Source organism: Protopterus annectens, chromosome 2.part1 (assembly GCF_019279795.1).
Source record: "Protopterus annectens isolate FY-2018-M chromosome 2.part1, PAN1.0, whole genome shotgun sequence".
In the NCBI taxonomy this organism is placed as follows: domain Eukaryota; kingdom Metazoa; phylum Chordata; order Ceratodontiformes; family Protopteridae; genus Protopterus; species Protopterus annectens.
Genome location: NC_056729.1, coordinates 821,224,349 through 821,241,271, shown reverse-complemented (window position 1 = coordinate 821,241,271; position 16,923 = coordinate 821,224,349). Strand labels below are relative to the sequence as shown.

The 16,923-nt window shown below is 39.8% G+C and overlaps 1 protein-coding gene across 1 annotated transcript in view; it reads right to left on the bottom strand.

The window, feature by feature from the left end:
- The window catches only part of ZDHHC2 (zinc finger DHHC-type palmitoyltransferase 2), a 1,463,314-nt gene that overhangs the window by 719,887 nt on the left and 726,504 nt on the right, over positions 1–16,923 (bottom strand). The window contains 1 exon segment of the mRNA XM_044062506.1: positions 12,876–12,886. Coding sequence (XP_043918441.1) covers positions 12,876–12,886 — 11 coding nt within the window.

The window sequence follows — 16,923 nt, the reverse complement described above, 5'->3', positions numbered from 1 at the left end:
GCAAGTGCTATCAACTGTCTTGTGTAGCTTAGATGGGAGAAGGCTGTTTTGTTAGGATGCATTTAACAATTAAAAACCACATAATTCTTAAGAATTGTCTCTATATGTGTCTATTTGTATGTATTATGTATTGTATATAGCTGTGGGAACATAGCATGGTGGCTTTCACTTAGAGGGAGTATATTTCAGTTGTCTTGCTGCATACACCTTTACATTTGCTCTGTTTCTGATGCTAAAAATGTCAGTACTGAACATTATCAGATGGTGCAGTGGTGCAATTGTTTGCACTGTCGCTTCAAAGCAAGAGATTCTCGGGTTTGACTCTTGGCTGGTGTGCCTTCTGTGCAGTGTCTGCATGCTCTCCCTGTGTTCATGTGGGTTTGCAATGGGTGCTCCGGTTTCCTCCCACATTACAAAGACATGCATCTGGAGCATTTCTCCCCAGGCCTCTGCTGAAAATTTGCTTGTTCCTAGTTGGACTTCCCCGGTAAACAAATGTTAAATAAAATAAATAAATAAATAAATAATGATCACAAATTTAAGGGTGAATACCTGCTGTCATAAGGAATGATCCTCAGGTATTATCCTAGGAGTATTTGAATGACAGGATGTTAAGACCAAATGAAACATTGCATAGAGAAGCTCTTGGGCAGTCTGGAGTTGTTGGGGAATGCAGGAAGAGTTAGAGGCCAGATAATTGTTTCTGGGAGGGAATGAGTTGGGGGCATTGTCTGCCAGAGGAGAGATCCTTTACCTGTCTCAGTAGAGAAGAGACATCGTAATTTTAACTGTGTTAATGGCCATCACCAGAAACTTCTAAGTCAGGAAATGAGGAGATAAAAGGCCATAGAAATTAATGTCAGGTTCTAAAGAACCCAGAGGTGAATGGGTTATACATGCCACTTGTGTTTTCAGGTGCTAGAGATATTTGTGTTGCAAAGACTACAGATATACTTTTTCTTTTGGTAAATTTGGACTGCATTGTATTTCCCTGTTAATAAAGCCTTTTAACTACAAAAACTTCACCTGGGAATTGAGAAACAGTGTGCCCACAATTGTGGCCAAGCCAGCATTGTTTACTATGTGTGTGTGAGCCCCAAGACTCATGAGCAATGCATGAGAGGAGGCAAATATACGTGATGAGCAGATCTTCATTCCTACCACAGTAGGGATTTCTGAGAAGACTGCATTGCACCAAGTTAAGGCTGTAATAAATTAGGAGCAGTTGCAACAAACACTGAATGGACATGAGCCTATAAGGTAGTTTTTTTATTTTTAAAACACATTTATTGAATTATCACTTGTGACAAAGGCAAATTTACATTTATATAAAAGTAATCAACTTCACATTTACAAACATTATACTTCCCATATATTGCTATATATCATATACCCTAAGTAACATTACATAAATTATTAAATTCCGTCCCTTTTTTCTTTTTTTTTTGAACAAGAAATACCTTTATTAAACCATGACGTACGACATGGGGAATCATGTATTTATATAAGTGATAACAAACCACACTGGGGCAATTCTAGTTGCAATTATTTTATATCACAAACCATACTGACATACTCCCAGTTGCAAATATTACACACCACTTATAATCTATCCAATCATTTTCAGTCAAACATTACACAGCTTATTTAAGTCCTGCTATTTTGTAAATATTATTCCTCCCCTGTATGTATTTTTCCCACAATTCCCATTTTGCCTATGTAGTTTGCTCCTACTCTTTACTAAAGATCTCAATTCCAGTTGTGTTATCTCTCTTACTATATTCATTACTTCTAGTATAGTTGGTTTAGATTTTGATTTCCATTTTCTAGTAACTGCATTTCTGCCAGCCACCATACTTAGATACAGCAAGGCCTTACCATGTCTAAGCAATTCCGATTCTGTATAGCTCAGAAAAATCATCTCCCAATTCACACCAATCTTCCTTAAAGTCCGCCAACTCATGGCACTCCCAGAAAATATGTTCCCAATTACCTCTTTCTTCCCACCACACCTCCAACATTTCCACCAACTCACCACACTACCAGAAAATATGTTCCCAATTATCTCTATCTTCCCCGTCACACCTCCAACATTTGCTGTCTGTCTGAGGAATAATTCTCTGGAGTCCCTGGAGTCTACTTGGGGTATAAAAATATCTATACAAACATTTCCAAGCAAAAATCCTAAATCTTCTAGATTTTGTTGCATATTTGGGAGACATACATATATCCTCCCATTGTTTGTGAATTTCTTATCCCATCTCTCTTCCCAATCCTGTCTAACCTCCTCTGATTGATTCTTATAGTTATCATGCAATATTTTATATGCTCTACTAAATATTCCTTTTTTAATGGCAGCTTCTGTTCTAGATTCTACTAAAAACAGTACCAGTGCTGGTCTTTCATTTAAGACCCCCCCCCATTTCTTTCTCTTTGCCTATACTCTGATATCAGCCCTTGGCAATCTCTAACCTGCAGTCCAAATAAATTCTTGGGGTCTTCCCATTCTGTCATCTTTCCCTCTCTAGTTATTTGCTCCCAATACATTGGTTCATTTGCCATTTCTCTCCAATAAATTCCAGCCTCCTCTTGCCTATTGTCTATATCCCTAACTGTAGTTGTGCCTATCGACAAAATCTCTGTTCTCCATTCCCACATTGGCTTAGTTCTTAGGATGCTTTCTTCTACTTTATGGATACACTGTTATGTAAGATTATTGTTATTCTCCTTAAAGGTCTGCATCCAAAATCCCTGTCTCTCCTTGTTTCTTGAGCTTCCCCCTGTTTCATCATCATCCCTTTTCACTTTTAATTATAGTTTTCTGCTTGCACTATGATAATGGGCCTTAACTGTGTAACTCTGAAATACCCCTTCAACTAGGATAATCCTAATCCACCCTGTTCTACTGGAAGAATCAGTTTAGCCCACTTGACTCTTGCCACCTTCCCCTCCAAGATAAAGTCCTTCAGCTCTTTATTAATTACTATCCACAACTTCTCTGATTGATTAAAATATGCCTGACCTGTGTATAAGACTAAAGAGACTAAAAAACATTTTAACTGCTTGTATCTTACTATCCATTTCTATATATCAAAGCTTCCATTTTCTCAGTTTTTGTATTATATTTTGTTTAGTCTCTTCCCACATATCTGTAGCTACCACACTAGTATATTTTTTAATCTATACTCCTAAATACTTCATTTTATCATGTTCCCATAACTATGGATATTGCTGAACCAACTCATGTATGGGTACATAATTTACAGCTATTGCCTTTGTTTTAGCTTCATTAATTTTGTATCCTGAAAATATATGAAATTGTCTTAAAATGTTCCACAATACTGTAATGTCCCTTTCTGGTTTTGTCAGGTATAATATAAAATCATTGGCAAATAGAGGCAGTTTTTCTTGACTACCATACCAATTATATCCTTGAATTTCTGAGTCACATATTTTCTTTGCCAATGGTTTTAAATCTAATGCAAATAACAAAGGAGAAAGGGGACACTGCTGCCTGGTTTCTCTGCTCAATTAGAAATTATCAGAGAGGACTCAACCAATTTTAAATTCCACCTCTGATCCCTTATATATCCTCCTAATCAACCTTATAATTTTTTCATGAGAGAGGACTCAACCCACTTTAAATTTCACATCTGATCCCTTATATGTCCTCCTAATCAACCTTATATTTTTTTTCATGAGAGAGGACTCAACCCACTTTAAATTTCACCTCTGATCCCTTATATATCCTCCTAATCAACCTTATAATTTTTTCACGAAATGCAAATCCTTCCTTTGCCCTGTTCATAGACCTAGCTTATTCTGTCAAATGCTTTCTGCACATCTAGACCCATCAACAGCAACAGTATTTTCTTACATTCTGCTTCCCTCGGGATCATCAATATTCTGTTAAAGTTGTCAACTATTTGCCACCCCCACAAAACACATTGATCCATATCTATTAAGTTTGGCATTACTGTTGCCATTCTTTTAGCCATTATATACATGAACACTTTATAATATGGTTTAGCATTGAAATGGTAATACAAAATGCAGTGCCAAATAATGACAAACTAAATAAATACACCAACGAATATTCAGCGATCAGAAGCCTTTACTTTACAAGTGTAACATCCAGTACCTCAGCCATTCACCTTCAGTAGATGCATAAACTTTAATCAAGCTCACAATTTATACCCAGTGAAAACCCACAATTAGACTTTAATTAATTGTCAGTAACTGAGATGGGGTCTGGAGGCAATTTGGAATACTATGGGTGAGGGTCTTCGTACTGCATTTGTTGCCAGACTGTTGGAGTTTTGTCTGACTCATGATTATTTTAAATTCAGTAATGAGGTTGTCCTTCAAAAGAAAGGGACGGCGATGGGTGGCCCTTATGGTATGGATCCTCACCCACTTATTGAAATCACTCCCATATGGGGAGTTCAGACGTATTTCCCGAAATACTTCTGAAGGGAATTTTAGGGACAAATATTTATTGAAATTTATGAATAGATTGAGGAAGAGGGGTTATGATGAGGAAATATTAAATCTTGCCTTGGATAATGTTCAGGAAAATAGAAGGGGCTAAGGAAAAGAATGGCTGAGAGAGGAAGTAAGGAAAGAAGGAATGATGAAGGACAAATGGCCAGTGGGAAAGCTTTATATTTTGTGGCAAACTATTCTCCCTTCTCTGAGATAATGAAAAAGTTGATTTTGCGCTTTTGGAGTATTACTTGTATGGATGAGACTGTGGGACATCTATACCCAAAATGTGTTACTTTTTCTCATGGGAGATATTTAAATTTAAAAGAATTATTTAACGTTACATTGTCTAATGTACCTCAGGGCTTGGTTGGATCATTTGCATGTGGTTATTTTAAAGTGTGCAGTAGAAATAGGAATATTTCTGGCACTTCTATTAATGGGCGTAGGTTTGTATAAAGAGGAAGATTTAATTGTAGCTCATGTGGGGTGATCTATATTGTGGGGTGTGGATGTAATGATGTTAGGTGGTACAGAGGATCGACCAAAAGGGCAGTTAAAGTTAGAAGATTAGAACATCTGAGTGACATACAAAAAAATAACAGGAAGAGTCCTGTGAGTGAACACTAACTCTGCATATTTGAGTTCTGATTAATCTTTCTTTTTTAGTGTTTTAGCCCAAACAACATTGAGCAGAGGGTAAGGATTTTAGGAAGAGATTAAACAAGTTAGAGAGTAAAATGATTTTGATTTTTAGGACACTTCATCCTAGGGGCCTTAATCTTCAGCTTAATTTAAGCTAAATACATGTTTAAAAAATTGTTAGCATATTAGGGACATGTTCTGTTTTTCTTCTTGAATGATTACAATTAGTGCATGTTTTGGTGTTATTTATTTAAATTAATTTATTACGTATAAAATTTAGATAAAATATTTATTGCAAAGTGCACTTTAAGACAATTAATTAATGTGTAATTGGGAGGTTTCACTGGGTATAAATTGTGAGCCTGACTGAAGTTTATGTATTCACTGAAGGTGAATGGTTGAGGTACTGGATGTTATACGTGTAAAGTAAAGGCTTTTGATCGCTGAACGTTTGTTGGTGTATTCATTTATTAGTATTGAAATGGGCCTGTATGAAGCTGGATCTGATGGATCTTTACCCTGTTTAGGTATTACAGCTACCACTCCTTTCTTCCAGGATGTTGGTACTTCTCTTCCTCTTAAAATACTGTTAAACAAAGCCTTCCAGATATTTCTTAGTTTTTTTCCCTCCTAGCTTCCAAACTCTCACAGGATCTATTCCGGCGGTATTCCTGTACATTGGTTATACATCACAATTTTTATCTCATGTCCTTCTATCCTAACCATTAGTAACTGAGCCTCATCTACCTCTAACCTTGGCATATTTAATTCTTCCATAACCATTTACATTTGGATCTTTTCTTGATTTCCATATTTTTATGTTTTATACAGACTTTCATAGAATTTCCAAAATATTTCTAATACTCTACAGGATCTCTTGTTACCTTCCTTGTTATAGGCTCCTTAATCTTGGCAACAGCCCTTTCCACTTTCTGTTGCCTGAGTCATTATGCTAAAAGTTTTTGTGGTCTAGTGTTATTATCAAATAGTTGCTTAATAACAGTCTTTCTGAACTTGTGCATATTATCAAGGTTATCCCTTATTTTCTGCTTAACATTCTACAGTTGATCCTCTTCTTGTTCTGTGAGATTCCCCTTATTCTGCAATGCTTTAATATTTGTCAGTCCCTCTAAATAATTTTTGTTATTTCTTAACCATAGCTCCCTTTCTTTTATTTCCACCTTATTTTTATTCCACTCCCTAGTTATATATTTGGAAGAAATTTCTATCCTCTCGAATAGCTCCTGAATAATGCCCACTACCCACTCCTTAAATTCCTGTCTTTTCAACAGATAGGTTTGAAAGTGCCAGTGTCTCAGTTTTATTTCATTGCCTTGTATTTTTATTTTGGTTATTATTGGCACATGATCTGAAATTGTTATTGGGTGTGTATCAAGACCTTCAATGAAATGCACATGTTCACAGGTTCATAGGTGTGTACTAGGCTAATGGCCTTGCATCCCATATAAGCCTAACCCAAGAAGATTCCCTGGCATCATGCTGCACAAAGTTAGTTCCCAGTGCCCATGTCAAGGAAAGCCACTGAAGTGATCCCTGGGATGAACTTCCTATTGCCCATCCACTCATCAAGATTTCTCTTAAAGAGGGCCAGTGAAGTACTCTGCTTGATGTGAATGGGAAGTTTATTCCAGAGTATGGGAAGTCTCTGGATTAGGAACCTGTCCCTCCAGCATGTTCTGTTTATTGTGGTAATGAGGTTTAGGTCACTGGAGCATGTGGCATGGAGGGATTGGGATTTTTTTAGGTGTCGCATATCTAGCAACTCTGGGTCAGACATGGCTTTGTAGGTCAAACAGAGATCACCTCTAAGTAGGCGAAAACAGACAGAGTATAGCTAGAGTTTTTTGAGTCTGTTGGTATAGGGAATGTGTCTAAGGCCTAAGAGCCTCTTAGTGAGGTATTTTTGTGACCTTTCCAGTTGTTTTAAGTGTCTAATGAGGTACATATCAAATGAGGCATTGCATTCTATAATAGGTCTAATGAGGGATGAGTAGAGAGGGATTATGATCTCTTTCTTCCTGGATGAGGCACCTTTTGTAATGAGATGTGCCACATAGAAGGACTTTCTGACTACAGTGGCAATGTGGTTATCAAAGGAGAGGTTGCTGTCAACCTGTGTCCCCAGGTCTCTTATGACATCTTCTGTGTTTAGCCTATGTAGTAGTTCATGGACACCGAATTTTTCCCAAAGCGAATGACAATGCAATTTTTGGCATTGAGCTTAAGGCCATGGTTCTGGCACCAGTCATTGGTGTCAGTGAGGCCTTTTTGTAGAATGTCTACATCAGTTGGAGAATCAATAATGGCTCCCAGTTTGCAGTCATCTGTGAACTTGGTCAGCCAGAGTCCCTTTGTTTTGGTTTGAACTTCAGAGAAGTAGATGCCAAACAGAAGAGGACCTAGGACCGATCCCTGTGGGACACCACTTGTAACTGGTTGGAAGTCTGATTTAGTGTCTGCTGCTTTCAGTGTGGGTTCTATCAGTGAGCCAGTTGGTAACCCATCTTATGACATAGTGGTTTATGCCTAGTTTAGTGAGTCTATCTATGATTTCTGAGTGAGGGATGGTGTCGAAGGCCTTGGCAAGATCTAGATAGGCTGTGTGAACTACCTTGCCCTCATCCACAGCTCTGGTGACAGACTCGAAGAAGTCTATTAGGTTGAGCAGCCATGATCTACCTTTCACAAATCCAAACTGTGTGGGGTCCAGAGTTTGGAGATCCCTATGCCCTTATTTATAAGGTCCATGATGATGTGCTCCATAGCCTTACATATCAGACTCGTCAGGCTAATGGGCGGTAGTTCCCAGGATTTGTAGTCACTCTCCCTCTGTGGAGTGGGATGGCCATAGCAGTGCACCATTCACTAGGTACAAAGCCTGAGATGAGGCTGTGATTGAACAGGGTACTCAGGTGTGGTGCCAGTTCACTTTGCAATTCATGTAGAATACAGCCAGGGATATTATCAGGTCCCATGGAAGCTGTATTCTTGGCTTTGGACAGTGTGGTTTTTACCCATGTAGCCGTGATAATGGGGAATTGGCATTCTTCAGATATTGTGATAGGCCCTTTAAGGGGTGAAAGGGGGGTAAAGTTCGCACTGAACCTGTTGGCCAATATGTTTGCAATATTAGTTGGTTCTGTATATGTATTGGCATTGTGCTGTAACTCAGAGCAGATCTGAGTATTGCCATGTAGATTCTTGACATAACTATAGAATACCTTGTGGTTGTCTTTAGAATCTGCAGCAAGTTTGCTTTTGTACCTAGTTTTAGAGAATTTGATGATGGAGTTTTTCCAGTCTTGGGAATTCACCCTTTTCTGCAACAGTTTTTTCCTTCTGTTGTAGAGTTTGTTTATGGTGGGGGATCACCAGATTGGCTTCCCCTTTTTTGGAGGAGAGCATCTTGGTTCTGTTTGGTATGTCCCATTCCATGCACTTGTGTATGTGCTCATACAGTGCATTGGTTATGATTCAGTCATGCAGCTATTTTCCATTTGCATGGGTGTCGTGAAGTTAGTCACCTCTGTTTTTAGAAGTCCAAAATTGGCTTTGGAGAAGTTTTTTACAGTGGTTTCCTTTGGGGGGGGTGAGAGTGGGATGTGGATATCCATGGTGATTAGCTTGTGGTCAGATCTGACCAGGGAGGAGTTGATTACTGGTGTAGAGCAATGTTCACCCATTTTAGTAATGACCAGGTCAAGGATGTTTCTACACCTGGTGGGGGTAAGAATGAGTTGGTCCAGGGCATTGGAATTAATGAATTCCAGAAAACGTTGAGCAAGTGTGTTGGTACATGAGTAATTTTCCCAGTTAATGGAGGGGTAGTTAAAGTCTCCCAGTATAAGGGTATTGGGTTGTACCCTAATATTTTCCAGTGTGTTTAGGAATGTGGAGTGGGAGATCTATAGCAGGCTACAACCTGGATTGCAGTTTTACCCTCTGTGAGTTGTACCTGAAGTATCTCTGATGTGTCATGTTGGGGGTACTAGTCTGGAGGTGTGCATATCCTTTATGAATATGGAGACACCACCACCTTTAGTGCTTTGGTCCAGGTTTAGGGGCTGAAAAGTGTGGTATGAATTATAGCCTGGTAGTGCTGTGGTGCTCTCCGGTGCCTTGAACCAAGTCTCGGTCACTGCACAGATGTCAATGTTTTCCATTTTAAGGAGTGCTTCGAGCGAGTGCATTTTGAGATTTAGACTTCTAGCTTTGAGTAGCATTACCCTCAAATTTTGTTTGCTTGTAGCTGTTATGGTGGTAATTTTGACTTCAGGACATTGCCTAAAAAAAGGCACTATATGGGTGGCAAGAGCCTTGGCCAGTATCCAGAATCTCTGAGGTGATAGGTGCAGGTCATCTCTGGTGAAGCTTCGAGGTCTGTCAATCATGTCATCCCAGGCAGACAGATACTGGATCCCCTTAGAATGACACCAAAAACTTAGCCAATTGTTGAAGTCAATCATTTTCTGCTTGTACTATGGTATCATTCTGGGTGATGGTAGGATGCTACACAGTGCTAGGATCATACCTGCCTGAGCTCCTCTATGTCTCTTTTCATGTAGTCCAGGGAGGTACGTCTCAGGTCATTCACACCAACATGGAAAATGACAGAATCATATTTGTACCTGTTGTGGAGTGAACTAAGTGTGTGCGTTATGTGGTGGATCCTGGCACCTGACAGGCAGCTGACCATAACTTTCTCCTTATTCAACTAGTGAATGGGACATCCGTGTGTCTTACTATTGAGTCACCTATGACTAGTGTATTGGGTAAGTTGTTTTGCCTTATGGGCTTTGGTTGAGTGGCACACTGTTTATGTGAGCTATGTGTTTCATGGTTTGTGCTGGGATGTGGTGGTTGTTTGCATTTCTGCCTCAGAGGTCTCTGTTGTTGGGCAGATTTTTATTGACAGCCTCCTCAAACGTAGGTGTGTGTTTTGTGTTACTATCTGAGGGTTGTGGTGATGTATGTTCTGGAGGGCTATATGTTGAATGTGGTGTGGTGCAGGTGTTAACCTTCTCCTCTTGACTGGCTAATCCAGTCTTGGCTGGAGAGTGCTTGGCTTCCAATTTGGCTATATATGTGCATCTCTCACAAGTCATAGTGTTGGGAGGTAAGAGGAGAGGGTTGTCTGTGTACATGAGGCAGTTGCTACATTGCTTCAGGATGCCCAAGTTCACCAGGTTGACAGTAAAAAGCATAGGGAACTGACCTTTAGACATGCCTGGATATGAGCTCAATATATTAAGTACTGAAGCCTTTTACAGGAAAAATGTCACTCAAAGTGTCTGAGTCTGTACAGAGCACTGCCAAACACTTGAGGGGAAAGTAATACGTAGACCCTAAAAATTTAAAGATGTATTTAGACAGATATTCTAAAGTAAGGAAGAAATCAAGCATTACTTACTGAAAATAAAGAATTAGCTTGTCAAGAATGATAAAAAGAGGGGAGTTGCATGAATGGCTACTGCCTGGGTACTACTAATGCTGGTCTCAGCACAGCTTCACTCTGTTGGGATACAATACTCCTTTGCTTCTTTTCTCACCAGAAGCAAAATGTTAGCACCAATCCCAAGAAGGGAAGCAGGCCACGGCCTGCTTGATGATCCACAGTCTTGTCCCAGATGATGCAAGGTTTTCAGGCTTGTAGCCTTTTTCTGGTAGATGCCTCGAATAGCATGTTCCTATAAATGGGAATGTTCCTATGAAATGTAAATTCTGTCTAACCTAGCCCAGTTGTTATATCTTGGGGAATAATATGTAAATTCATTCTAAACTCCTATTATGGAATTCATATCCTCCATGTCAAATATTTTCATATATTTCTTCAAACATCTACCCTCCTTTTTTTATACTTTCCCTTCTGGGCTCCCCAAACACATCTTCACTGTTGCAAATCAAATTTCAGTCCCCACCTATAAGTGATATTCCTTGCTGAAAACTGACTATTTCACCCAGAATTTTCTTAAGCTCCATTATAGCAGTTTTAAGTGGAATATAAATGCATACCAGTGTAATCCTCCTCCCTTGCCAGTACCCCCTTAGCAGTACAAATATGCCATTATTACCATTTTTATCCTCTTCTATCTCTATTGGAGCTCCTCTTGCAATTAATATAAGTACTCCACTTTTCCTTTGTCCTAGGTATTCCCCTGGATAACCATCCTGAAAACCTTTCTTTATCAAATTCACATGTTCATTTTTTTCAAAGTGTGTCTCTTGTAACATAGTTATTTGCAGTCTACAATTTTAATATAGTTCACTACTCTTTCTTTTTTGTATTTATCTGTCAGACCACTGACATTTAAAGATATTACAGAAAGTATAATTTATTAAAAAGTTATTATTCCCACCTTTTATGCATAAAATATTTTGTTAAATGTTTACTTCCACCTTTTTTGTTACATGCATGCACTCTCTGGCAGGCTAAACTTTTATATAGTTGTTTCTTGTCATATCCATTTAAGCGTATGTTACATCTTACAAAACATTTTGTTTTATTGAAAGCCCTTAAACAAAGAAACAAACAAATCCCCCAAATCCCTCTAAAACTTATTAACATAACACTAGCACACAAAACAATGTACATCTTCAAATATTGAAGTTTTACCCTCCTAATAGGAACAAATGTTCCAAACTGACAGCCACACTGACCGACTTGAGTTAACCTAAAGAAAGGTTATCCATATTAAGATGCATGGTGCAGCCTGTGCTTCTACTGAGTGCTAACCATTTTGTCTTATCTTTACAGCTCTCCCAGCTGGGAAAACCCCTTAATGCTTTCCGAGAACATTAGTTCCTAGCCATTTTCTCTTTTCTTTTTTTCTTCCAGCCAATCACTCTTCACCAGACTGTAACCAATTTCTCTTTACCAGATTGTCTCCATGAAGACATGAGAACCAGACAGTCAATTTCTCTAGCAAATTGTTTCCATGAAGAAATGAGGACCAGATACTTAACTGCTACTAAGCAAGCATTCATTTGTTAGAAAAAATCCTCATAATATTCAATATTCTTTTTCATTTACTTGGCTTCCTCTTAAAACTTGTTACTAAATCAATCTAAGATCCATAATCCAGTCATTCCCCAATGCAAGCATGAGAAAAAGCACATTATTTTTTTCTTTTGTCATACTCTTTTAAATAGGCTTTTTTACATTGCAGTGCCTATATTTCTTAAAACTGAACAAGAAGAAAGACAGAAGCAGGGAGAAAGAAAAAAAGAAAAACAGCAACAGTTTACAATCCCCATTACACTTACAAAATAACTGAGAAAACTATACATTATAACATGCAAAGAAAACCATACACCACAAAAATATATATGTTAAGAAAAAAATTGTCTTTACTTACAGTTAACTTTCTCCTTTCTCTTCTCCTCCTCAAAGCATTTTTCTGAACATTAATGACATGAAGTAGAGCATATGATTTAGAGTCCCCCAGAAGTCCAACAAATTTAGAAAAAGTCCAATATTTCCAGATTTTCTTGTTATGTCATATTTCACATATATAATTATTCCATTGTAATACCACATTAAGTTACTGGTTTTATTACTGTTCATTTCCACCTCCCAAATCCTGTCTCTGCTTCATTTCCAATGTACTCTTGATTCTTCTAGTCAACTCTTGTGCTCCCTTCCTTCCCTCCATTTTCCTTTGAAACATTGGAAAATGTTTCACAGGTACAGTATCTTTGTGGTTTTTACTACCAGAACAAGAAACAGAATCTCCTTCTGTTTCACAGCTCACTTTTTTTGTTGGACAAACTTTTGTATTTCCTTCTTAGCACGTACTTCATCAGAAAATTTGTCTCACCAGGGAGGACTACCTTGAAGACAGTTGGGTACAGCAGTTTTAATTTCAAACCTTGTCTTGACATTCACTTAATAGTGAAATACATGTACTCCTCTTCAGCTTGGTGTACAATGAGTAATTATTGTCCACAAACACTCTGCTCTCTCCTATTTTTAGTACTATGTCCTTCTGCCACAGTTTTGTCAGACTCAACTCCTTCTGCTGGTAGGGTTTCATCTTTACTATTAAAGGTCTAGGTTGCTATCTCTTAGCCAGATTTGGAGCATACACATAACGTGTGTTTTCAACTATGTGGAATACCAGTCCAGTTGCTTATTTGTACTTTCATAAAATTGTTATGTTGGGTTGTTTGTTTCTGATAACTTGTTGCAGTTAAACTCTTTTTCTAGAGGCTCCTTTAGCTGTTTAAAACTCTCATTTAAAGGTTCACTGCTGCTTTTCTGCTGTGAGAAATTTTTCTGCAGTTTGTTTCCCACCCACTCTCCCTATTGGTATGGTGTTTTTATAGTTGGTGGCTTTGCAGTTGCACGCCCCTAGTGTAAATTTGACCTGAGACCCTCCTCTCAGTCTAGTGTCATTACCTCATTCTACCCAGTACAGGGAGAACATTTGAGAAGGCCAATCAGCTTAGTTTCTGCTACTCCTTTCTCTCTTTCCACTAAAAAAAAAAAAAAATTCTAAGCTTGTTTCCTGCCTTTCCTGTGGGTAGTCTAGCCTGGATATAGATTTACTGTGTCCAGGACTATTTGTAGGCTTCTAGGCCCCCAAGCCTTTCTGTGTTGGAGGGAAGCCTTCTAGCTTAATTTTGTTTCTTAGAACTAGCCAGTTTTTTGTTTCAGCACTTGTCTGTTTCTTTGAGCTCAGAACTTGTTCAGAACTTATTGTAAGCACTAAATAAGCTACAAATTACTACAGCACTCAACTTTCCTCACTGTCTAGAGGAAAACAGTTTCTAGTACTTAACAAATAAGCACCTATCCAGGCATGTCTAAGGGTCGGCTCCCGGTGTTTTCTCCTGTCTACCTGATGAATCTGGGCATCTTGGGGCAAGGCAGTAATTGCCTCATGTACACAGACCACCCTCTCCTCCTACCACCCAACACTACAACCTGTGAGAGATGCACTTATATAGCCAAACTGGAAGCAAAGGAAACACTTGCACCACACCACACTTAGCACATAGTCCCTCAAAACCTGCACCACCAAAACACACACACAAAAACACAAAACACACACCTACACTTGTGGAGGCTCTCAGTAAAAACCTGCCCAAGCAACAGGGACCTCCAAAGCAGAAACAGAAGCAACCTCCACCCCCCCAACACAACCCAAATGACACATATCCCACAAACTCTGTGTGCCACTCAACCACAGCCCATAAGGCATAACAACGTACCCAACACTCTAGTCATAGGTGACTCTATAGTCAGGCACACTGATGTTCCACTCACCAGGCTAAACAAGGAGAAAGTTACTGTCAGCTGCCTGTCGGGTGCCAGGATCTGCCACATAATGCATGCTCTCAGGTCACTCCACAACAAGTACAAATATGACTCTGTCATTGTCCATGTTGGTGTGAATGACCTGAGACGTACCTCCTTGGAATACATGAAAAGGGACATGGAGGAGTTGTCTGATCTTGTAGCCCAGGCAGGTATGACCCTAGCCCTGAGTAGCATCCTGCCATCACCCAGAATGATACCACAGTACAAGGACAAAATGACTGACTTCAACAATTGGCTAAGCTTCTGGTGTCATTCTAAGGGGATCCAGTATCTGTCTTCCTGGGATGACATGATCAACAAGCCACGATGCTTTGCCAGAGATGGCCTACATCTGTCACCCCTGGGATTCCGGATACTGGCTAAGACTCTAACCACCCCTATAGTGCCTTTTTTAGGCAAGGTTTAAATGACAAATTCACCATCCTAACAGGTACAGGCAAGAAGAATCTGAGGGTATTGATACTCAATGCTAGAAGTCTAAAACTCAAAATGCACTCTCTCGAGGCACTCCTTAAAATGGAGAACATCGACATGTGTGCAGTGACAGAGCCCTGGTTCAAGGCTCCAGAGAGTACCCCTGCTTTACCAGGCTATAATTCATATCACACCTTTCGGCCACCTAACCTGGACCAAAACACTAAAGGTGGAGGCGTGTCCATATTCATTAAGGATATCCACATCTCCAGGCTAGTTGCTCAACATAATGCATCCGAGATTATCCAAGTGTAACTAACTTTGGGCAAGACTGCAATCCAAATTGTAGCTTGCTACAGATCCCCCACCATGCCTCAGGATTCACACTCTTCATTTCTTAATACCCTGGAAAATATTAGGGTACAACCTAACACCCTAATAATGGGTGATTTCAACTACCCTACCATTAACTGGGAAAACTACTCATGTACCAACTCTTGTGCTCAAAGTTTTCTGGAATTCATAAATTCCAATGCCATGGATCAACTTATCCACACCCCCACTAGGGGCAGCAATATCCCAGACCTGGTTATTACCAACATGGGCGACTGGTGCTCCACATCAGAGGTCAATTCCTCATTGGTCGGATCCGACCCCAAGCTAATTACCCTAGACATCCACATCCCTCCCCCACCCCCCCATTAGGGAAACCACAGAAAAAAATTTCTCCAAAGCCAACTTCACGCTTCTTAAGACAGAAGTGGCAAACTTCATGACTGCCATGCTAACGGACAATAGAGGTATGACTGCTGAATCCTACACAAATGCACTTTGTAAGCACTTACATGAGTGCATGGATCATGCAATCCCTAACAGAACCAAGATGCTGTCCTTCGAAAAAGGAAGCCAATCTGGTGGTCCCCTGCCATAAACAAACGCTACAACAGAAGAAAGAAACTGTTGCATAAAAGAGTAAAATCTCATGATTGGAGAAACTCCTTGGTCAGTTTCAGTAAAAAGCTGAGATCCCTCATAAAATCCTCCAAAGCTAGTTATGAAAACAAAATCGCCACTGACTCTAAAGACAACCACAAAGCATTCTACAGCTATGCCAAGAATCTCAATGGCAACACTCAGATCTGCTCTGAGTTACAGCACAATGGCACTAAATATACAGAACCAACTGATATTGCCAACATCCTGGCAGATAGGTTCAGTGCTAACTTTACCCCCTGTCATCCCCTAAAGAGCCCATCTCTATACCAGAAGAATGCAAAGTTCCTGTAATCACGGCTGCACAGGTAAAAAACACACTATCCAAAGCCAAGAACACAGCATCCATGGGACCTGACGACATCCCAGGCTGTGTTCTATATGAACTACAGAATGAACTGGCACCCCACCTAAGTACCATGTTCCATCATAGCCTCACCTCAGGCTATGTGCCCACTGAATGGCGCACAGTGACAGTTATCCCACTCCACAAAGGGGGAGCCCCCACAGACCCCGGAAACTACCGCCCCCATTAGCCTAACGAGCCTGGCCTGCAAGGCTATGAAATGTATCATCATGGAACTTATAAACAATGACACTGGTAATCTCCAAACTCAGGACCCTACCCAGTTTGGGTTTGTAAAAGGCAGATCATGTCTCCTAAACCTGATAGACTTCTTTGAAGCAGTCACCAAAGCCGCAGATGAGGGTAAAGTGGTTCACACAGCCTATCTAGATCTCGCCAAGGCTTTCGACACCATCCCCCACTCTGGAATTATAGATAAACTCACTAAACTAGGTAGAAATCCCTGTCACAAGATGGGTTGCCAACTGGCTCACTGACAGAACCCACACTGTGAAAGTAGCAGACTCCAAATCCAACTTCAGTCCAGTGACAAGTGGAGTACCACAGGGTTCAATCCTGGGTCCTCTCCTGTTTGGTATCTACTTCTCTGAAGTACAGGCCAACACAGAAGGTCTTTGGTTAGTGAAGTTTGCAGATGACTGCAAACTAGGAGCCATAATCACAACTCCAAAAGATG